This window comes from Brachyistius frenatus, unplaced genomic scaffold (assembly GCF_029030835.1).
Source record: "Brachyistius frenatus isolate BFR_SWC_R1_liver_20210118 unplaced genomic scaffold, ASM2903083v1 Contig_179, whole genome shotgun sequence".
NCBI lineage: Eukaryota > Metazoa > Chordata > Actinopteri > Embiotocidae > Brachyistius > Brachyistius frenatus.
This window is the reverse complement of record NW_027210778.1, coordinates 741,128-764,285: the sequence shown is the minus strand read 5'-3', so window position 1 is coordinate 764,285 and position 23,158 is coordinate 741,128. Positions and strand designations below refer to the sequence as shown.

Below are 23,158 nucleotides of genomic sequence, written 5' to 3'. Positions count from 1 at the left end.
CCCTTCATTATCTTTTTTCACACGTTCTTCGTATCTTGTGTGTAAAACTCCCAGAAGAGGAGATGGATTATCATCAGCAGCCTCCCTGAACATTTATTTTATTTTATTTTTCACTTGTATTTCCTCCAACTCATTTATAATTCCTCCGCTCGCGGCTGAAGGCTGTGATTTATTGATCCGGCCAGCTAAACTTTCTAATGAGATCTAAAGTTTGTTCGCAGGATAAAAAAATAATAATAATAATAAAAAAAATTAAAAAAAAAAAGGAAACACCATTAAAGCCTCCAAATCCACAAAAGAAAAACCAGGAAAGCTCAGAGAAATCAAATAAAGCTGAGGCGCTGATGAATCTTTGTGATCCCGGAGCCGTGACGAGAGGTTTAATGAACAGGGTGTGTGTGTGTGTGTGTGTGTGTGTGTGTGTGTGTGTGTGTGTGTGTGTGTGTGTGTGTGTGTGTGTGTGTGTGTGTGTGTGTGTGTGTGTGTGTGTGTTCACCTCGTAGAAGTCTTTCTTCTCCTCCTTGATTCTGGGGATGTCGAGCAGCAGACACCAAACCTCCCCGCGGAGCTGCAGGGGGATTCCCTTATAGATCCTACGGACCAGCTGAGGAGGAAACACGCACACGCACACGCACACGCACACGCACACGCAGCAGGAGGTCAACGTTAGTGAGGACTTTAAAGAAACAGGAGCTTTTATTCAGCTCAGACGTGACGAACACGAATCTGACGAAACATCACCGGCTTTAAATTAAATGTCAGATATCGAGGTGGGACAGAGATTTCTCTCTCTGCATATTTTTAATTTACTTTAAAAAAAATTCTTGTGAATGAATCAAGGTAGTGACGTCTTCCAAAAATATACTTTTACTATGTCTTTGCCTCGTAGAAATACATTTCTATTTCATCGACTGTACACTGTTTTCTTTTTTTATCCTATTTCTTGTATCTTATATCTTTCTTTTGTCTTTATCTACATTTATCTATAAATTTGCAAAAGCAATAATCTCTAATCTTCACCCGCGACTTTACAGATGTGACAGTCAGCATGATTTAAAAATGGTATAACCCTTAAAACAAACTGAGTGGAAAACTTGAAGGACATTAAAGATCTAGATAGAAGATAAAAATTCAACAGAAGGTAGAAAATCTTCCCTAAAAACAGAAAAAAAAATAGATTTTTCTTTCATAGAGGAGAAAAGTCTCAGCCATTAAAGTGACTATAAGACATGTAAATAAAGGCTGGAGTCCTCAGAATAAATCCTGTTTCTTGAACATCTAAGTTTGATTTCCGAGCAACAAACTTAAACAGAAGTTTCACAGTGATACAAACAAAACCAAAAAACTGTGAAAAAGCTAAAACAAAATGCAAACCACACAGTTTTATTTACACTGAACTGCCGTCAGCTGCTGAACTCTTGAGATTTTAAACTCGGGTCGCCGGAAACGATCCAGAAAAACTAGAAAGCTGCTGTGAACGTGTCGAAGACACAAACTGAAAGTTGTCTCTCGCTCTCGAAGGGCTTTGGAAGGTGAACCGAGACCATCTGGCTGGACGAGCTCCAGGAGGTGTGTGTGTGTGTGTGTGTGTGTGTGTGTGTGTGTGTGTGTGTGTGTGTGTGTGTGTGTGTGTGTGTGTGTGTGTGTGTGTGTGTGTGTGTGTGCGCGCACCGCATGCAGAACAGCGAAGATATATTCAGCTCTCACACAAGAGATGAAGAATCAGTCGGACTAGAAGATTAAAGTCTTAAAACCCAGAACTGCTGCAGCAGCAGAGCTAATCGCAGCGGTGGACTATTAAAACCCGGCCGGCCGGAGCAGTTGGACAGCAGATATGAGTGTGTGTGTGTGTGTGTGTGTGTGTGTGCTGGTTTTGTCCCAGCGACGGTTCCAATAAAGTTTAATCAAATAAGACGAACACTTTTATAAACAGTCCATGCTTCTGGGTCTGAAAAATGAAGCCCGATGCAGAAGCGCCTTGAAGCTGCAATACCACCGGGTGCCACTAGAGGTCGGCTCCAAAAAGGCCTCCATCGACTCCCACTCAACTTCTAAGTCAATCAATGTTTTCCATCAGTTATCTCGGCGTTGTTAGCGAAAGTCGCTCCTTCTCATTAGTTTTCTGGAGGTCCATCTGAAAATAATCCCTTGTTAATTAGAAAATAAGCCTTTTTGTGGGGGCGTGTCTGTTTGATTGACAGACCTGTGGTGCAGTCAGATCCACCGCTCAGCTCGTCCAAATACGGTCACTTCTGGCTCCACATTAGCGAAGATTTCGACGAGCAAAATCCGAACTGGAGGCTTCATAACGGCCGTTAACACGCCAACAAATCATGTAAAAATACTCCTTCAGTGATATTAAAATGAAATCTCTGCAGTCCAATAAACCGTCTCTGGCAGCCGTGTGGGAAATAACACGGCAGCAGATGAAACGTTCTCTGACCTGCGAGAAAAGATTGTCAGAGAGCCACATTCATATTAATCTGGTGTTTTTTTTGTCAAATTAAAGAGGAAACTTCTGGTTCTTATAAGCAGAAAAAAATGTAATTTATTTTTTTCCCTGTAAAACATCCGATCATGTTTTATTTCTGAACTGAACCTGTTTTGTTTTTTTTCTGACGCGTGAGAGAAAACAGATTTACATGATGAGACGTGTGAGGATGAATCGAGTTGATGAAGACTCATAAATCAGAGCTCGTCTGTAACCTTGCCTGCAAGTGTGTGTGTGTGTGTGTGTGTGTGTGTGTGTGTGTGTGTGTGTGTGTGTGTGTGTGTGTGTGTGTGTGTGTGTGTGTGTCCATCAGCCTCCTCCCCACCACACTCGGGACTCACTAGTTTCTCGTGCAACAGCCTCGTAATTAGACTCTGATGAGCGAGTCAATGAGAGCATCTGTTGGACTAATCATCCTCTGAGTGTGTGTGTGTGTGTGTGTGTGTGTGTGTGTGTGTGTGTGTGTGTGTGTGTGTGTGTGTGTGTGTGTTTTTGTGCGCACACGTGTGTCAACATTTACTCTGAATCTGTGCCTTTTGTTTGTTTCACTGCGTACACAGATGCAGCTCAGAGTTTGTTCCGATGAAAATCTTTTTTTTTTTTTTTTTTTTTAAATGACAAAATGACGTCGTACGTCCGAATGTTTTTTCAGTTCGGATCAACAATCACAATCTGCTTAAATCTATTTTTTTCTTTCTTCAAATCGACCCCGAGCGAGGACACTACGCCCCACCCATCTCTAGCAGAAACCTGACTGCACTTTAGCGGTGTCAATCAAACTAGCCACGCCCCCCCCCCAAACACTGCTTTTTTGAGGCCTAATATCTCATTAATGACGGGATTATTTATTTAAAGACATCATAACAACTTGTGGAAAACATTTTCTGACTTTATATTTCAGGAGAGAAGTTGATGCTTTTTAAATGGGAGACAGCCCCTAGTGGTCCTCACCGGTATTACAATTCATACACAGTCTATGACAGACACATTAATTCAGGGCTGCAAACACCTGCAGCAACAGCAACAACCTGGACATAACGGATACCTGCCCCGCTTGATATTGATATTTATTTAAGTCGTATGTTATCAAGTACAAATTCCTCTTTGCTCAACTGCGTAAAAAAAAAAAAAAAAAAAAAAAAAGGCTTTCACATCGCCATGACAACCGTCAACACCGACCGAATCCGAGACGTCACGACGTGCAATTCACCGATTAATAACGTGTCGGTGACGCCCGTTTATTAAAACTGGATCAGATTTTTATCTTCACCGTCGTCGAAGGCGAGAGAGAAACTGGAGTGAAGAAGATGAAGAGGAGGATGAAGAAAAACAAATCACCTTCTCACTGTTCTTGTATTTGTCCCAGCTCTTCAGCATCTTCAGCCACTTGGTGGTCCTCTCCACCTCCATGTGTTTTTGCTGTGGAGATGAGAAGTGATACTTTAATAACTCGCCCCCCCCCCACCCGCAGCAGGTTTTATTTTAATTTAATTTAATTATTTTATTCCTGCGTCCGGTGGGAATCAGAACGAGAAACAAGGAACAACACATTTTATATGCATCTTAAATGGATTTTAATCTCACAAATGAATCACTTTTCTGTTTTATTTATTATGTTTTAATCAAGTCATCTGTTGGCAATTCGTTTTTTGGGGAGTGGACAGAACATAACATTTTAGAATTTGTCTCCATTTCTAAAAACCTGTCAACTGAGCTTTTTCAGGCATAAAAGCTATTTATTCCCTCGGGACCTGAATGCAACATCTCGTGTCAACACGTCTCGCTTTTAAGGGAAAGTCACAGCTCATAAAAAAAAAACAACAAACATACAGACATGAAAAAAACAACTCTGAGGTGTCAGAAAATAATCGAAACAGACTTGAATGTAAAAAAAAAAAAAAAAAAAAAAAAAAAGACGAAACTGTGATTATTTTTAGGTGAAAGCTGAAGAAGCGTCTGATGTGAAGAGAAGTGGGAAATAAAAAGGTTTTAGCTGATTGAATTTTCCGGTTTCGAGGATGAAGATTCTTCTCTCTGGGAGGAGCAGCGATTTTTTAAAATTTATTTGTTGAACTTTTCTCTTCATTTCGACAACTTAAATCAGGTTTCAGGTGACGTTCACGCTCTACCTGCTATAAACTGTTTATACCGAAGTAACTATCACCTACAGAGGTGCCCAAATTCATTCACATGAACATTAACATCCCAATTTTTGTAGTTTCCTGGTCATAACTGGGAGCAAATTAAAACGCACTGTTGGAAATCAACGAGTATAAATAAAACTGTTCCTTGGACGATTATTTTTTTTTCTTCCTAGAAATCGTGCCTCATTATAAAGTATAATTAGATCTGCCGTGACAGATTATTTGATCCATTATTGTTTCTTTTGAAGCCGCTGGTGTATAAAACAAAGCGACCTATTTTTAACTTCCAGCAGGAGTTTGTCTCCACAGTTCACTGGATGCAGGAGGAAACACAAACAGGACGGTGAAAACTTCATTTCCTGACTTTTGGTTAAAAACCAAAATAAGAGTAGATAAAAAGAAAAAAGGTGAAACTCACCTTCTCCTCCACCGAGTCGTAGGATGGAAGTTCATTCTCGCTGAGGAGAGAAGAGAAGAAACATATTTATTTTCTAGTTATATTTCCGGCACGTCTGATGGAAAAGTGAGTTTACACGCTCTGATTGTTTTTGTAATTCAAATGTTCCCGATTGATGAAACAACTCGTCACACAAACAGGAAACAGCCGATCGGATCGCTCCTCCATCTTGTCTTTATCTGCATTCAAAGAGTTTCTCAGCGGAGCGTTCTTTCCTCCTTTTGAATAACTCGGTAAATATTTAAGCTTTCTGCTCCTCTGAACTGAAAACTACCAGCAATCAGAACGAAACAGTAAACAGGAAGCTGGAGATCAATCCCTGGAGAGAAACGAGCTTTATTGATCCAACATTGTCTGCCCTCTTTCAAATTTCAGGGTTTATCAACAAAAGAAAAAAAAGAAAAGTGGATTATTTTCTCATTCTGTCTGCAGAAAAGTCTAAAAACTGAAAAAAACTTAGTGGAGCCGCACTTTCAAAACTTTTCCTACAATCGATACCGAATTAAAAAGTTACTGAAAGGAACTTTTTTTTTAAAAGAAATAAAATCATCAACGCAACAAAGGTGAGCGGTTGGGTGTATTTAATTAATTAATGCATTAATTTCAATTACGCAAATCGTGTCATCAGGTAGCCGACTGTATAAATGACGACATGACAGCTGCTGCAAATTAAGGTTTAAAATATCTCAATCGCCCCCCCTGGTGGCTGCTTATAGGTCATAAACTCCGCCCACTTTCATGTTAGCAAACAAAACAAAATCTAAATGAAACCATCCAAATCCTACCATGCAGAGGTTTATTCACGTGTTTGTTTTTGTAATCAGTTTGTTCTTGATTGGTTATGATTGACAGCTGTGATTGAAAGCGAACCTCCATTCAGGAATCGTATCTGATATTAAGAGGGATCAGGAGGACGGTATGTTTAATTAATAAGAAAATTCTTTGGAAATTAATGAGAAAATAAGCTTCAAAAAGACGTGTTTTTTCGGGGGGGCGTGTCTGTTTGATTGACAGGCCTGTGGTGCGGTCAGGTTTCCAGTATCGGTGGGCGGGACGTAGTATGAGATCGAGGTCAGATCCGCCGCTGGCTCCTCCCGCCCAGCTCGTCCAAATATGGTCACTTCCTGCTCCAAAACCGCTCCGAACTAGGAAAAGATGGCGCCGGTCAAAATCCGAAGTGGAGGCTTCGTAACGGACGTTCACACACCGACGGGGTGACGTCACCGCTTTCACAACTAACGTCATACAAACTGAAAAATGAAGTAAAATTAGCTTTTGGAGGAAAAAAAAAAAAAAAAAAATCAATATTTCGCAACTGCCCAGTCTGAAGCTTTCACTTTCTCCGTCTGCCGAGTCAGCGACCTTCACCTCAGGACACTTCTGTCCCCGTCAGAAACAATTGATCGTGGCTAACCAGCCTTAATATAAAACCCCGCGGCCACAGCCTCTCTCTCCTCTCAGCTGGAACCACACGGACGTTATTCATTTAGGTTATCGGGTTGATGAGAGGAGGCTTTTTATTTCTTCTTACTGGACGAAGCCGAAGCGGTCGATGACTTTGTAGAGGTGGAAGTTGGTGTCCTCCCACGGCTCCACGGTCGCCTCTTTACCCTGCAAAACCGAAGAGGAGACGGGAGAACATTAAAAGGAATAAAACCATAAGATTTAAACAATCAAACGATCTATTTTGTTCTGCTGCTGAAATGAAGCCGACAGTTTTCTTTTAAACTAAAATTCATCTTTTAATGGTTTTGCATGTTTATAAATGATCTTAATGACTTTCTTTAGTGTGTCTTTGTAACATCTGTGCAGGAATACAGTTTCTTAAACTGGTGATGTTTGATTGATGTGATGTGATGAAATGAATCAAATAAAATGAAAATAAAAATAGATGAATTTAGTATTTTTGCAAATTGGAAAATGAGCCAAATGTGACTTTAATTATTAAACAGAATCAAAACTCGTTTTTAAAAAAACGTGTTTCTGACAGAAACAAAGATCAAACTGCTCGTCTCTGCTGCGTTCAACTCTAAATATCTTAAAAAAAAAAAAAATTCATCCTCCAGAACCAGACGGGTCGGTCTGACGCCCAGATGTTGAGGTGAAATATTTCGCCACCTCAGCAGAAAAAACACACACACACACACACACACACACACACACACACACACACACACACACACACACACACACACACACACACACACACACTCCGTGTTTGATCCTGAAGCGCTGCGTCATCACGGCTCCACGCATTCTTCATCATCATCATCATCATCATCATCATCATCATCATCATCATCGTCTCTCTCGATCGATATCAGGCTGGAATTAAAGGCGGAGTCCCGACGGCTCGCCTCCCCGTGATTTCGGTGTCACGGCGACGTCTCTGATTGACGGCACGATTCGGCCGCGAGAGCCGTCCGTCACCGTTCCTGACGTTCATTCGTGCGGCCGGAAATCATTCAAAAATAAATCAGGAGGTTCCTTCATCTTTCTGCGCCTCCGATTCCTCGATATGAAACTACATGTCGGACTGAGAAGTTCAAATCCAGAGAGATGATTTAAATTTGAACAGTTTCAGGCTCCCAAAGACATGAAAGTGTTTATTTTATAGGAATTAAGTGAAATATCGGAGAAAATAAATAAATAAATCCCCTTTTTTCCTCATTTTCTACCCGTTTAATAAAAAAAAAAAAAAAAAAAAAAAACATTTCAAATTTATGACAGCAGTTATTCCGTCTGAACTTCTGAGAAAGTGACGAGGTGTCACTCATAAACAGTTTACGTCAGGTTATAAACTCATAAACAGTTGTTGAGAAGTTTTACTGTAAACCGAAGCTGTCGGAGGAAATGACTTTTCAAAATAAAGCTACGTGAACTTGGACGATCCGTCCAGCAGTTGGTCCCCATTTGGACCAAAGTGGTGGACGGACAGACGGACAGCAAAGATTTATTATATCTTTGACTCGTTACATTTTAAATCTTGAGAACTCGAAGTCGATTCAAACGTTTTCTGATCCGGGACGAAACTCGAGCTGCGAGTATCAAAATAATTCTGCACTTCCTGCAAATGGACAGAAATCACTACGAACGAAATGTGAGACGACGAGCGTCGCCGCGACAACCGGCTCCGTTAAAAACTCCGGCGGCGACAATGACACTGATTATGTCTCATTTGCCACACACACACACACACACACACACACACACACACACACACACACACACACACACACACACACACACACACACACACACACACATCATCATCATCATCATCATCATCTCCGCTCTCCACGGTCTCTTCAGCCTTAATGAGGCGGCTCCATTATTCAGTCTGCTGGACTAAATTAAAGAGACTAATTTACAAACCGAGCACCGGTGGGCTGGTCGGGCCGATACCGCCGGGCTGGGAAATAGACGTGTCACTACGGAGGTGTAATGTGTGCGTGCACACACACACGCACACGCACACGCGCACACGCGCACACACCTGTCCAGTATCGCCGTACACGAAGTTGGAGGAGGAACACGTCGTTATAAAAAGACAACAACCAGACATCGGAGGGTCGTTTATTAAAACTCTCCGACAGATATTATTACACCGAATTAAAACGTGCATATTAACGGGGGTCAGAGGTCAAGTTCTCCTCTTTCTGCTGATCAGACAAAATCCAGCCACATGATTTTTTTTTACTCCCCGGCACGTTTGCGAGCTTTAATTGCAAGTTAGACGTTCACCAGAATAGAAGCTTCTACGTGTCCATCTTTTGTTTTATTTACATAAACACCACCAGAACTAAACTGGCACGTCATCGGCTCTCCGGCCAATCGGATCCCTCCGAGGCCCGTGACATCATTGAAAATCCCCACTCGAGGTAAATGCGGCGAGTCCGGTGAAAAACCACAGCGTCAGATTCCTGCACGCCGGAGGCAGCGAGGCGGTGATTTATAGACCACAAGAAGTGACTTCCTGACTGAAGGCGGGGTGTGTGTGTGTGTGTGTGTGTGTGTGTGTGTGTGTGTGTGTGTGTGTGTGTGTGTGTGTGTGTGTGTGTGTTTTCGGTACCTTGTCATATTTGGCGACGATCTCGGCTCGTTCCTTGTCGAGTTTCACTGCAGCATCCTGCTCGGTATCAGACGCTGGAGAGGAAACGGAGAGGAGAGACGAGTGTGTGTGTGTCATTTTATTAGTCATTTCAAAGGAAAAATATTTGCAGGTCAAAGAGCAAACAAACACGGTCATCGGTTTGAATCGCAGCAGATGAAGAAAAAGGAACTCGTCCAACCAGTCAGTTCACCGCGTCACACACACACACACACACACACACACACACACACACACACACACACACACACACACACACACACACACACACACACACACACACACACACACACTTCCCGGCTCCAAAACGCCGGACGGGCTCTAAAGAAAGCAGAAAATATTCTGGAATGAGAGAATTCAAAGAAAAAAGCCCCAAAACAACAAATAGTTTAACAAAATAGATGATCAACGAATGAATTCATCGTCGTAGCTCTAAATCAAATAATGTATGATCAGTAAGATGATCAATGTCTGAACCAAATTGAAAAGAAAACCATTAAATTGCCGTTTTAGATATTTCAGTCTTTGTCAACTAAAATTAAAAAAAATGTTCGAAACGTTTATGAGGCATTTAAGGAACATCCGTTAATTGTAGCTTCTGAAAATAAACTGCGTTACACTCTCCCCCTCTGAACTGCATGAAAAGTAAAAATGTGTTATGTAATGTGTCATTTTCTTTCTTATAAAAGGGATTTTATAAAATTGGTATTGAATTTGTTTTGTTTAGAAACAATCAGTATGCAACATTTTTAAGTGAAACTTTATACGTGGTCTAATTCTGATTTTGTAATCTGGTGCTGTGCTGATGTATAAGATGAGGATGAGGATGATGAAGACCGAGGTCTCACAGGACTCGGTCACAAAACCGACTGAAAAACTTTAGGCTGAAATGGTCAAATATTTTCATAAAAATTCTCTTTAACTGATGAATCAGAAATCGATCCGGACAAAAACCCAAAGTGCATGAAAATGTTGAGTGTCTGTAAATATAAACATCTGAAGTTTTCTAACTCCGCTGCTAATCTGTCAATTCGAAACAGCTTTCATCTCCAAACTCTTGGCCTTCCTCCCGAAGCGCCGCGCTGCCAAAAAAAACTCAAGATTCCCTTTTTCTCTTTCGCCGGTTTATTTGACTTCAGTCATTCTCCGAACTTCCTCTTCGGCTCTCTGGAGGACTCGACGGGACGGAGGAGAGAGAGAGAAAAAAAAAAGAAGCTTGACGGGAATTCCAAAAACGCGAACAAACGTGCTCCTCATTGAGGCCGCTGGCTTTTTTTTTTTTTTTTTTTTTTTAGGACAGGATGGTGTGTGTCAGTGAAAGGCATGTCGCTGTGGGCTGCCAAGAGCACACACACACACACACACACACACACACACACACACACACACACACACACACACACACACACACACACACACACACACACACACACACACACGGGGCAAACAAACAAATACAGTAGAAGCCTTTTCTTTTCTTTCTCCCACCCCTAGGGGGCCCCGCGGTTCCCATAGTGAGCCGGAGAGGAATTAAGGGAAGGAAACAGGGATTCAGTCTTTTCTTTCCACCACAGCTATGAAACTTTAATTCTGAGGCCTCTTACAGACATATTAGTATTCCTCGGCCGTTTGACTTAAGCTAAATGCAATTAGAGCCCTTTTCATGCTTCGGTGCCGGATGTTTGTGTTTGTGGTCGACGAGCTGCTTTCTGGAACGTGTGGTCGGTCCAGACGGTCGACAGCCATCTCGTAAAAGACTTTTTATTTTAAATGTACTCTCTGAAATATGTTTAGCATGAAAGACGGCGAACGCACACGCATCGGATTTACATACACAAATGATTTCAATGCATTTGGTTTTTAATCCAGATCGATTTCTGATTAATGATTTATAGAGAATTTTTGTTGTTGTTCTAAAACCAAAATAAAACTAAATTGCAGTTAAAAGTCACATTTAACGGTCGAGTTAAAAAAAAAAAAACGACCTCTGTCTTCCTTGTCATCCTGGTTAACCTTCATCAGAGGCGAACCCCCCCCCCCTCTCCTCCCCCCACCCCCCCACCGAGCTGACCTTCCTCCCCGAGCTGCCAGTCGCTGCCCAGCGGTGTGAGGCCGACGTCAGCTCCAGTTAACTGTCCCCGTCCTGCTGCGATTGAAATGTCCCGGTCCTGCCGACCCGCCCGCCCGCCCAGCTGGACGCCCCCCCCCCCATCCATCCCCCCACCGGCTCTGCCCTTCACTCCCTGCTGCATTCAGGTCACGTGGAAATATCCTGTCGGCACCGAGGACACAGAAGTGTTCACTCGCGTGACAACTCGTCCGCAACCGTCACAACGCGACGAGAATTCAGGAAGTCGGGAGTCAACTTCCCCCTTCAGGGTTTCACCACCGGAAAACAGCTGATCTCAGGTGGGAGGCTCTCACGGCACTCTGATTTAAAATCTATCGTCTTCACGCTGCGTTTGGTAGAAAAATGTTGAGAAGGACGCGAAGAAGACGTGTAGAGAACAGAAATCATGGTCGTCCTGTTGTTTTATCTCTGACATTAACTAGAGGGTTCAAATAAAGACAAATTAACACAAATAAAAGTTCATTATTTTGACGACACAAAATGTTTATTTTTATCAATCAAATAAAAACAAAAACAAATTGTGAATAAAATCTTTAAAAATCACCTCTGGGAAGTAAAAAAAAAAAAAAAAAACGGCCAAATTCACTGCTTCCACGTTGTAAAGTAAAAAAATAAAATAATTTGGTGGTCGTAAACTGCAGAAAGTAATTAACGGCCAAATCCAGAAAATGATCTGTACTTCCTGTTCTGTGATGTTTTTTTTTTTTCCTTCATTCCAACAAAAACGCTTTCGTCTGTGAGTCTCAAACAAACACGAGCCGAGACGCATGTACGTGTAACAACAAACAAACACAGCCTCTAATTTAGTTTTTGACGTGAGGCTGAAGGTCACGTGACAGGAAGTCTGTTTGTTTGTTCCTCATTATCATTTGCTGTCGAAGACTCCACGCTGACGACGGCGGGCGTAATCACAGCCCGGTAATGAGCCCTCTTTGTTCTCTATGTTAAGAAGCTCTTCGACGCTGTCGGCATCGGAGAGAGGAATAATTAGAATAATTAGAATAAGAGAGGACGGAGTCGACGGGAGAAGAACTCATTTCCCGTCTTTTGTTTCCGGCGTTCGGCTCGGCGGTCGTGATTTCCTCCCGATCGCCCGACTCGCCGTTCTTCTTCCATCATTTTTTTGCTTTTGTTTGTTCCACCGTTGTTTTAACCTGCTTTGATTTCCAGTAACGAGTACGTGGAAGTTTTACTGCCCAACATTCAAACTCTGAAAGGTTTTTTTTTTGTTGCAGGTTCGACATTTAAAAAGATGTTCAACGTCGCTGCTGCAGATTTTCGAGGCTCAAACTTGTGCAAACTTTCCAGATGCAGTTTGGAAATGCATTTTTTCTAAGAAGCAAGATTTATGTGGGAGAGGTCGCATATTTTCCTTTTTAGGGCAAAACTTAATAGAAATCACCATGAACACTGTGTTCATTTTCTTGACATTTTAGAGTCAAAGGTTGTTGTTTTTTTTATAGAAGGGATTATTTAAAAAAAAAAGTCTTTTATAACTCCATAAATCCGATTATGAGAGTAGCCATAAATAAAAAAACAAACAATTAGAGCCTCGTTTCTTGGGATGAAATGTGACATAAATCAGATTATGAACGATATATGAACAAACCCATCGGCAGAATCCTTCGGAGGATAAACGGGAATAAACCCGGAAATATTCCTGCGATCGAAGTGAAGATTTCTGGTTTGAGGGGAAAAACTAACTTCAAGAAAATGGCCTTCAAAGATGTTTAAATTTTTTTTTTTTTTAATCTTTTCTTATTTATCGTGAGTCGAATGATGTTTTTTTTTCTAAATTCTGTCTGAACTGAGGTCAGTTTTAAATCTGAGCTGCTCGAACCGAGACAAACAAACAACGCTGTTAATTACAGAGAGACTGAAACATGTCGCACCTTTAAATAAGAAGTGACTGAGATGTTCACACAGTGATGACACACACACACACACACACACACACACACACACACACACACACACACACACACACACACACACACACACACACACACACACACACACACACACACACAACCGATGAGGTAACTGCAGACACTTTACAGTCCTCTGTGATGTAGTACTATCGTGTGATAACACGTAGCAGTGTATTATTACTTCCAAAAAACAATCATCTGTCGGTGTTTCCAGCCCAACACGACCTCCCGAGCGACACCCGGTAATCACAGACTCCAGCTGGACTCATTTAATCCCAAATGAAATGCTTTTTTAGTTATTTTTTTTATTTAAAAAAAGAAAAGACCACGAAGCTCCGCCACAGATATAAAAAATAATAATAAAGTCAGACTCCACTCCAAGGCAGCTTTCAAACTAAATAGTGCCGTTAGCTGGCAGCGCTCGTGCGGCCCTTCGACATCACGCCGCTGTCCGTCGCTGGCACTTCTGTTATCGGGGCTTCATATCTGCACTCGTCTCGTCAGCTGATCAGCGGGTGACATCGTTCGGTGTCGGCGTACAGAGACGCACGACATCATCGCCGCTTCTCAACAGCTCACCTCCAACTTCAATTCTCTCTCGGTATGTTAATTATATTGCAAATTATTCCAACATTGTGAGCGAGTGACGGACATTTCAAACTGGAACGCTTTTTAATAATCGCTCTAAACTTTTTCGACTATAAAGGAACGACGATAGTCGCTTATACCAGTTGATTTTAAATATTCGAAAATCCCGCTCCGTCCCTACGATACGGATCGATATAGTCTCATCACGATACTGTTATACATCAATATCTTCTACGGCCCAAAAGAAGCTATATTCTGTTCAATAACAAACCAATAACACGTCTCAGATTCAGATGAACACTGATTTTTAATCACTCGAGGCACATAAAGGATATTATAGCGACATTACCTTTTTCAATTGTAAATGATTTATTTATTCATCTGATAAAATAAAGTTTTATTTAAAAGTCCGGTTGACTCACTTCATTCAGTTTTATTGCAGCAGAGTGAGACGGGCGGACGAAGTCTGTCATTAAAAAACCGTCAGACTCGTTTATTTGTCGATTTATTTACGTAATAAAACATCGAGAGTTCGTGCATCGATACGCTTTTGCTGCCCAACAATCTCTCAACACTCGCTGTGCTGCTCTGATTTATTCCTCTAAATTCCTGAGGGTTTTTTTTGGAATAAAGTCAAATAAAGGAAATCAAAGACAAAAACCAGCTGACAGAAATATTCACAACATTTTTCCCACAAATTTCTCTCAACAGAGACAAAACACAACAAACCGGTTTTCAAAAGACTGAAATCCCAACGCATGCCAAAGAATCAAAAACAAACCGTCTGTACTTTTCCATCTTTTCAAACCGTCCGGCGGATCCTCCAGTCGAGCTTTAGTCCGCATCGGTTCGAGCGGGTCGAGAGACGACCTGAACTACCAGGGGGGGGGGGGGGGGGGGGGGGGGGGGGGGGGGGGGGGGGGGGGGGGGGGGGGGGGGGGGGGGGGGGGGGGGGGGGGGGGGGGGGGGGGGGGGGGGGGGGGGGGGGGGGGGGGGGGGGGGGGGGGGGGGGGGGGGGGGGGGGGGGGGGGGGGGGGGGGGGGGGGGGGGGAACCCATCCCGGCGCCGTCCGCCTCCCCGCCGATCCACCGAAACAAACACCACACGGAGAGGAAGTACCAGCGAGGGGCCGAGAGAAGTGAGATCAGACACGCTGCTGTCACAATGCTGCCGCTTGTTTAACGCACACACACACACACACACACACACACACACACACACACACACACACACACACACACACACACACACACACACACACACACACACACACACACACACACACACACACAAATCTGACTTCATTCCCACTCACAACATTCCCCCACCCAAACACAACAGCACGACGACAACAGGCTCCATTCAGCCACATCGGCGGGAGGGACGGTCGAGGATGAGAGCACAGAGGACGTCGCTGTTATGGACTAAAAAAAAGTTTTCTGGGAAACTTCTCTTCACGAAAATAAAAAAAATGCGATGACCAATAAATGTAAAAATAAGTAAAAAAAAAAAAAAAACTTCAGGAAGAGAGCGGCGCATTCGGAGAAGCGGATCACGACGAAGCGACGGGATTATTTATGCAACGGCTTTTAAAATCAAAGTTTCCGGCGGACGCCGGAGAAAGAAGAAGAAGAAGAAGAAGAAGAAGAAGAAGAAAAGACGAGGGAGATGATGAAACTGTTGCCATTAAAACGCCATTATGAAATGGACGTGATCCTGTGATGTCACATCAAAAGATGGGAGGGGGGAGGAGGGAGGGAAGGGTCACGGCGAGCTGTTGTGTCATCTTTATCGCCACAGGAAATGTGTGCGTTTGATATGTGAGCGTCTGTGAGTGGAGACGAGACCGAAGAGCTGTTATCACTTCTGAGAGGGGGGGGGGGGGGCTGCTTTTCAGCCGTCGGCTCTTTCTTCTGGAAGTCCGTCTCTGTTTTCGAAGGCCGACACGCTTCAGTTTCTGAAGGCGGAATATTTTGTGCTTCACTCGCTGCAAAAACCTGAAACGGCTTTAAACTAAAAGTCTCATATTTACACGGAAAAAGCTTTAAAACTCAAATCATCAGATTCTGACCTGAAATTTAACAAGCTTGAATTAGATTTAATGATCTGGAACATTTCTGTATTAATAAATGTCTCCTTATATAAAAGGCCTTTACATTTTCTCCGTGATACTTGTGTAAGTTTGCAATTGCATAAAGTCGCTTTTCCTGTTACGCTGTTCGCATCTCTGCGAAGCGAAGTCCAAAAACACAGCTGCAATTACAACGCATCGCCACAGGGGTCGCCAAAGACAACGAGGTTATAACTTTCGAGTCAAAACTGGAGACAAAATGGGTTTTTTTGTTGTTTTTTTTTACCACAAATGAAGCCGCAGAAGAACGAAAACTGACGCCAGCGTTCTACAATATGGAACAAACACGTTACACGTGTGTGTGTGTGTGTGTGTGTGTGTGTGTGTGTGTGTGTGTGTGTGTGTGTGTGTGTGTGTGTGTGTGTGTGTGTGTGTGTGTTATGAAGCAGCATCATTATAGTCATTACTTCCTTTAAAGTGAAAAGAAGTGAAATGTTCTTCCTTTATGTCGGAGGCCTGAAAGAACATCACAAACTCTGATGTTTCATACGTGAAAGAAAACAACAACAAATTCTGACAATATGGTTCTTAAAAATGAAATCTGCTTTCTTCTTCTTCTTCTGTTTTTGTTTTTTTTTAGCACATGTGCAGCTCAACTCCTCCGTTTCCTGTCTCTTCACTTCGTTATCCGAGATGCAAACATGCAGTTTGGTGAGTGGGCGGATTAAACCTGGCATCAACACCAAAATAACAAAACAAAACAACAACACCTCTGACCTTAATATGGCTGTGAATAAATTATCAACTAAAACACAAAGCAGAAGAGAAAATTCAGAGAAGCCAGAAGTTTGTAATAAAACAAAGAGATGATAGAGATGTCAAACTGCTCGTAGCCTCATCGACGTACGTAGTCGACACGTTTAATCGAACAGTATTCGTCTCCGTTGTCGTCCGACTGGCTTCTCTGGAAATGATGTTGGAAACATGGCCGTTTACAAGAAACTTCACATTCTAGTGTTTATATGCGACTTTAAAAGAAAAGAAAGGACAGTTTGATGGTTGCATTCAAAAACCTTTTGCCTTTTACAGTAAGAAATTACGATCAGTCTATCGGAGCCTTTTTATCTTTGGAAAATACCAACTGAATTCACTTGTTTTAAATCAATGGAAGGACAACTCGACTGTAATTTCTCCTGTTTCTTGTTTAGTTTGTTTCTATTGTTTGTTTTCAGTTACTGGAAATTTGAAAATAAATGTCAGCACTTTAAGCTAAATGCTAACATGCGCCATCATGGTTTAGCATGTTAGCATGCTACAATTAGCTAAGTAATATTATTTCAACTATTAAGACTAAAAATGGACAATTTGACTGTTTAGGTGCATTACCGCCACCTTCTGACGGGAGGAACATATTACAACCAGGCGCCGGTAAAAAAGAAGAAATAGAAATCGATTTTTAAATATTTTTTTTTATAATTTACCTAATATTCAAAACTCATGTTTCACGTCTACCAAGTAACACGAAGCACAAAGCCTGATGGGAGTGTCATTTGCACTCGGCCCACAGCGAGAGCGGCGCCGCATCCCTCCACGTTCCCACGAGGCAAACGCAAATCAATATCCAAGTGTCTGTCAGCGGAGGATAATTGGACGCCGTCATATTGCTCAAAGAGGCTAAATGTGGGGACAGATCGGAGGCAGCCGTCCCGGGAGAGAACCCGTCAAGAGCATCACTTCCTTCCTCCCTTCTCTTCCAACGTGCACGTTAACGAGCTTTTCCATCATTAAACTGTTAATCTGAAGATGAATCTTTTCCGTGACGGGAGTTTTTAGCCGATGAAGCTCCGGCAGAAAGTGAATGAAGTCCCTGTTCCTCTGAAAGGCCGCCGGTCCAACGTGCTCACCGAGTCTGAAGTCATTTCCTCGTTTCTCTCTGGCAGGCGACCACAACAGTTTTACAGCCACGACACCCGCTATTAAAAAGTCAAGACTGTATAAAGCTGCAATATTATCACCCCTTTCAGTTTGACAAAGTCAAGCCCACAATATTTAAACTCTGTCTAAACACAAGACAGAGGCCGATTTAAAGGGCCGTATCCCACCAGGGCGACTTCATTAGCTGCCATCCTCTCACAGTCGGCGTGTAACAGATGACAAATGGTGAAAAGAAAAAAGAGAAAAAACGACGCTACTGTGGTTTGAAATGTTCACACGGCCTTAAATTACGAGTTTAACAGCGGCCATCAAAGCCGTGTGGTTTCCTGGTCGCTGACGGCAAACGAGAAAGTGAAAGCTGACAGCGTTTTTTAAATAGACCAAAAAAAAAAGAAAAAGATTAGAACAAAAATAATTTCTGATATGCAGCATCATTATTTTCAAAGTGATTATATTTCCCTTGAGGTATTTTTTTTTTTAATTTTTTTTTTAATTTCACAAAAATTGCAATTTTTGTTTGCTTGACATTTTTTTTTAATTTTTTTTTTTTTTAATTTTTTTTTATTCCCGACATTTTACCACAAAAAAAAAAGTGCAAAATACCATTTTCGAAAGCAACAATCACAAAAAGATCTCTGAAATCCTGGAAGGACGAGAGGAAATTTCACTGCTTAACAAAGATTTTAGACCTTCCTCAAAAGTATGTTTTATTTGTTATCTCCAGAGGATTACACTTTCCTTTTTCCTTTGCAGAGGTTTTTCTGCAGTCGGTGAAACACCTCCATCATATCAGCATTTAAAACCTCCACTCGGTGATGTTTGATGGGCTCCGGAGTCATTTGATACATAATTTAACAAGCCGAGGTGTGAGGCAGCGAGCGAGGATCAATACAGTCGACTGAATCCGACGCAGGCGGCGCAAAATATAAAAGGAGGTGCGAGGTGTTCAAATACGTCCGCCGGAGGAAAACAAACAGGGTTTTACATTTTTTTTAGACTAAACTCTGTTCTGCCGTGAAGGTCGAGAGCGGCGGTGAAGTTGGGCGGCAGGTTTCCCCTTCAGGGAGGACGGACGGACGGACATGTTTCTTAACTAACCAGCGTGTGGTTGTTGTTTTTTTCTCCTTCAAACTACCGTCTGCATTTAAATACAAAAACACACGAACACGAGTCGGTGTGCAAAAAAACACACCGAAGAAGAAGAAGTGTCCTTGTTTGAAGCTCCTGGATGCAGAATTTGAATATATGAGTGCAGCATTTTTTTTTTGTTGTCTTCCTCCTGTGGAGTGTTAAGATGCCACAAAGGATGGAGATGGGAGATGAAGGGGAGCTAGACAGAGATATAAAAGGGAGCGGGGGAGGGAGGGGGGAGGGAGGGGGAGAGAGGGGGAGAGAGTATCAGGGCTGCTGAATAATGCAGTGAGATACCGAGCTGACCAGGAGGAAGGCTGCGGTTCGGCTAAAGGCAGCGGCAGAGTACTCGCTTTAGATTCGCTATAAATCCAGACAACTACTCCTCCACCTCCTCCCCCTCCTCCCCCCCCACCCCCCCATTACCGGGCAGCAGATCAACGCTGCTGCAGAAGGGAAAAGGTCTGTTTTGTTACCTGCAGATCCTCCGTGTGATAATGCACGCTCGGAGGAAAGCTACCACGTCTTCCCCGATAAAAGACAAAGATCGCCAGGGTTGGTCGACATGACAACGACTCCCTTTAAATGCTCTCTGAAACCACCTGTCGAAGGGAGTATTACTGGAGCGTTTTGGTGAACAAGGAACATTTTTTTTAATTGTACCAGTCGATCTAGTTCACCTACGAGCTCATAGAGCTTTGACAGAAGGAATGAGGCGGGGTAGGATTGCTGCGACATCCGAGAGGCTCTTTCGTATCGTGTACACTAACGTGGGATAGTTAACCTAAGAAATAAACCAGGTGGTTGTTGAGCTTGAAGAGTCGTTATTGACCTTCAAAATATAGAAGCAGATTTTTTTTTTTGACTGATCCAGTTTTCTAACTTTTATCAATCTATTGTAGTTTTTATGTCAATCTGTCTCATTCTTGTGAAGAAGATATCTCAAGAACGGCTTCAGAGAATTGCTTAAAATTTGGCACAAACATCCGGTCGGGCTGGAGGATGAACTGATTTGAGTTTGGTGGTAAAAGGTTACTGCGACTTCACAAAAACACGTTTGTGGCCGTAACTCAAGAATTCACGCAAAATGTCGATTAGGATCGACGATGATTGAAGTTGTTATATCTTTAGTGTAATCTGATATTTATGTTTAATATCATTTCTGATTTAATTATGTAAAACTCATCTATTGCACAATATTGTTTACAGATGGAGTAGCGACCGCCTAGAAACGTACATCATTCGACCCCCCCTCATCAGACAATCCTGAAACTTTATCAGAGTTAAACATCTCAGCAGCCGTTTTCTGCTTTTTGGAGGTCGAGATTCATAAAAGCTGCAGCAGAAATTATTAATCAGCGCTTCGACTGCATTTTGGGTTCAAATTTGAGGAGGCTTGTCAAGCTCAAGTCACTGAAGGTTTCACTCGTGGCCGGAGATAATCCCTAAATCGAAGTGAAACACGGATTTCGTTTGTCCCGTTTGAATGAATCAACACAAAACATGGACACACGGGAGTAAACTCCTCGATTATAATGAGGTCCCGGAGCAGTTCTACTTCAACTGGACAAACGGCTTTAAACGAGGGCCGAGGTCGCGGCCTCGGGGCTCCCGCAGGTTAGCTGAGACGTAAATCAATATGCTGACGGATTTTTCTTCCACAAAGAAATATATGATACCGATTTGGATAATTTCCTGCCTTGTGACCTGCTTCCGCTCTAAGGTTTTATTCCTGCCGCTCCAAGAGTATACTCGAGTCCTCTGTGCCTTTGCTTGAAGGTTTAACATTAGCAGCAAAGGGAATTTCTTTGTATCTTTCAGACAATATTCCTCGTGGATGGTGGGAATTGAACCAGCAACCTTCTGCTAACAAGCCACTAAGGAGACCGAACGTGGGCGAAAGACATGAACTAAAAAAGACCAAACCAATAAAAGAATTCAAGACGCCAATCAAGTGATTTATAGAGGAACTGCTGAAGAGAAATAATACAAAAACACAGTGTTTGTATTTTTTGAGACTTCATGGTTGAATTGACCTTTTCAGGCCTCTAGAAATAGTTGAAATGAAAATAATTTACTTCTCATTGACTTATTCTAGAGCTGAAATGAGTAGAAATATGAACATTTCCTGGTCTTCTTTCGTTTGATGTGGTTGTTATTTAAACACCTTAGGGAGTTTGGGTCAGATGAAATATTTCTGAACACCGTGGGACTACAAAAACTGATTACGGACAATTATTTTTGGGGGGAAAAAGGTTTTGGGAAGCGCCGCTCCGGGGAATCCTCCGTCATCCGTCCCAGAGCCATGCTGGTCCACCGGGCGACATGACGCACGTTTGGTTTGTGAACGTGGCTCAGGAGACCGGTTTCACAGACTCACTTGCTAATGAGATAAAAGCCATCGCTTATGATAATAAAGAGTCATCACGTAAATCACACAATCTGCCGAGACTAAAAATGTCATCGCTCCTCTTTGTTATCTCGCAAACACAACCGCCGCCGCGTTACTTACTCGGAGCTGAGAGACATCTGTTTGCCACGTCGCACCCAACACCCAGCCATCGCACCTCGAGAGTCCACGAGTTATCTGTGTGTGTGTGTGTGTGTGTGTGTGTGTGTGTGTGTGTGTGTGTGTGTGTGTGTGTGTGTGTGTGTGTGTGTGTCCTGTATCTGGCCATCTCTAAATCTGGCTGCATCGATCCAGGCTGAGAGGAAGAGAGCCAAGGTGAATGGCTGATGGGACGGAGATAAAGACGACAGCCAAATGGAAAGTGTGAATCGTTTCTGGACCATAAAAAAAAAAAAAAAAAAAAAAAAGTCTTATTCTACGCGTTTAAATGTGCGGTGATAAATTAGTTCTCTAAAAGTTAGGGCTCGACTAGTGAAGACGCAGTGCCGTGAAAGAGACCGACCAATCAGATGCTGAGGTTCCATTTAGATAGAGGAAGGTGCTTGAATGGGTTCGATGAACACAACAACACAAAATAATGTGGTAGCGCCTTAGAACAAAAAAACCTTTATCCCCATTAAGAGTATCCGCTTCAATCCATTAAAACGGTCACCCGAGCTTTCAGCTCAAGAGACGTTCAGGAAAGCCGAGAGACGAAAGTTGACCTTGTTCACCGGACAAAAATAAAAACACCTGCATCTGCAAAAGCAAATTCTACCCAAACTATCGACCTCCCAAAGGAAGCCGAGCTGCAGCGCTCATCGGCGTGCTTTAATTAGTCCTCCGTGAGCGTGGTCGGATAAATCAAAGCTGCTATCGAAGCATTTTCTACCCGAATAAAAGCGAATCCTTCTTGGCTTTTAGAGCAGATGTAGCCAAGTGTTTTTACGCTGGCTTTTTATCACATGAAATCTTCTTCCAGAGGTTATGTGTTGCTTCACAAACACCAATGGCATCGCTGTATGGCACACGTCAGGGAAAAGACCACTGTTTCTCCAGCAAAAAAAAACAAGGATAGAGCCAACATTTTGTGGTACAGAAAGAAGCGTGATGGTGCGTTCAAGAGCAACTGGGAAGTGGGAACGCTCAAACCTCCAAGTGGGAAAATGCATTGGAGTTCCTGTCGAACTGGGAAAATTGCACCAATACACCATTTTTTAGCTGTTTATATGTCCTTAGCTTTATATAAATGCTTTAAATGTATAAGTTTTAGCTGTATATATGTCTATTTATGTCTGTGTATGTACTTGTGTACTATGTATGTAGATTTGAACGGGAACGTTACAAATTCCCAGCTGCCCAAACGCACCATACGAGACTCCTCAAGAAAAAGTAAATCAAAAGTAAATAAATTGAGAATATGAAGAAAAAAAAAAAATAATAATAATTCACAGCCAGTTACATTCAAAGCGAATTTACCGCGACAGACCTGGAAGTGCGACTGAATGAAATCAAAGTACTTTTTGAAAAATGTGCATAAATTATCATCAGCGCTCTAATTAAGACACATTTTTTGGAAAAAAACAAAAAAATAAAACCTGCAAGAAGCACCGGTTTACCTGCCCATCAAAGCCCTCGCTAAATTTATGCAAATTACCCCTTTGGAAACACGGAGGCTCCTTTTTTTTTTTATATATCTGCCGAGGCAAGAAGTCAACAAGCTGCAGATTTCTCCGTCCTGCCGGGGCAGCGAGCTTCGAGGGTAAACCGGCGGCTCGC

At 42.4% G+C, this 23,158-nt stretch overlaps 1 protein-coding gene across 6 annotated transcripts in view; it reads right to left on the bottom strand.

Annotated features, from left to right (window-relative positions):
• The window catches only part of usp6nl (USP6 N-terminal like), a 57,028-nt gene that overhangs the window by 9,880 nt on the left and 23,990 nt on the right, over window positions 1-23,158 (bottom strand). For 5 of the 6 annotated variants that reach the window (XM_069717731.1, XM_069717729.1, XM_069717730.1 and 2 more), the window contains 5 exons: window positions 9,165-9,238; window positions 6,624-6,703; window positions 5,054-5,093; window positions 3,830-3,910; window positions 497-604 (listed from right to left, as the gene is read on the bottom strand). In XM_069717731.1, coding sequence (XP_069573832.1) covers window positions 497-604; window positions 3,830-3,910; window positions 5,054-5,093; window positions 6,624-6,703; window positions 9,165-9,238 — 383 coding nt within the window. Of the gene's footprint in view, window positions 1-496; window positions 605-3,829; window positions 3,911-5,053; window positions 5,094-6,623; window positions 6,704-9,164; window positions 9,239-14,634; window positions 14,730-23,158 lie in introns of those variants that run through there. The other variant, XM_069717728.1, reaches the window with a different exon arrangement.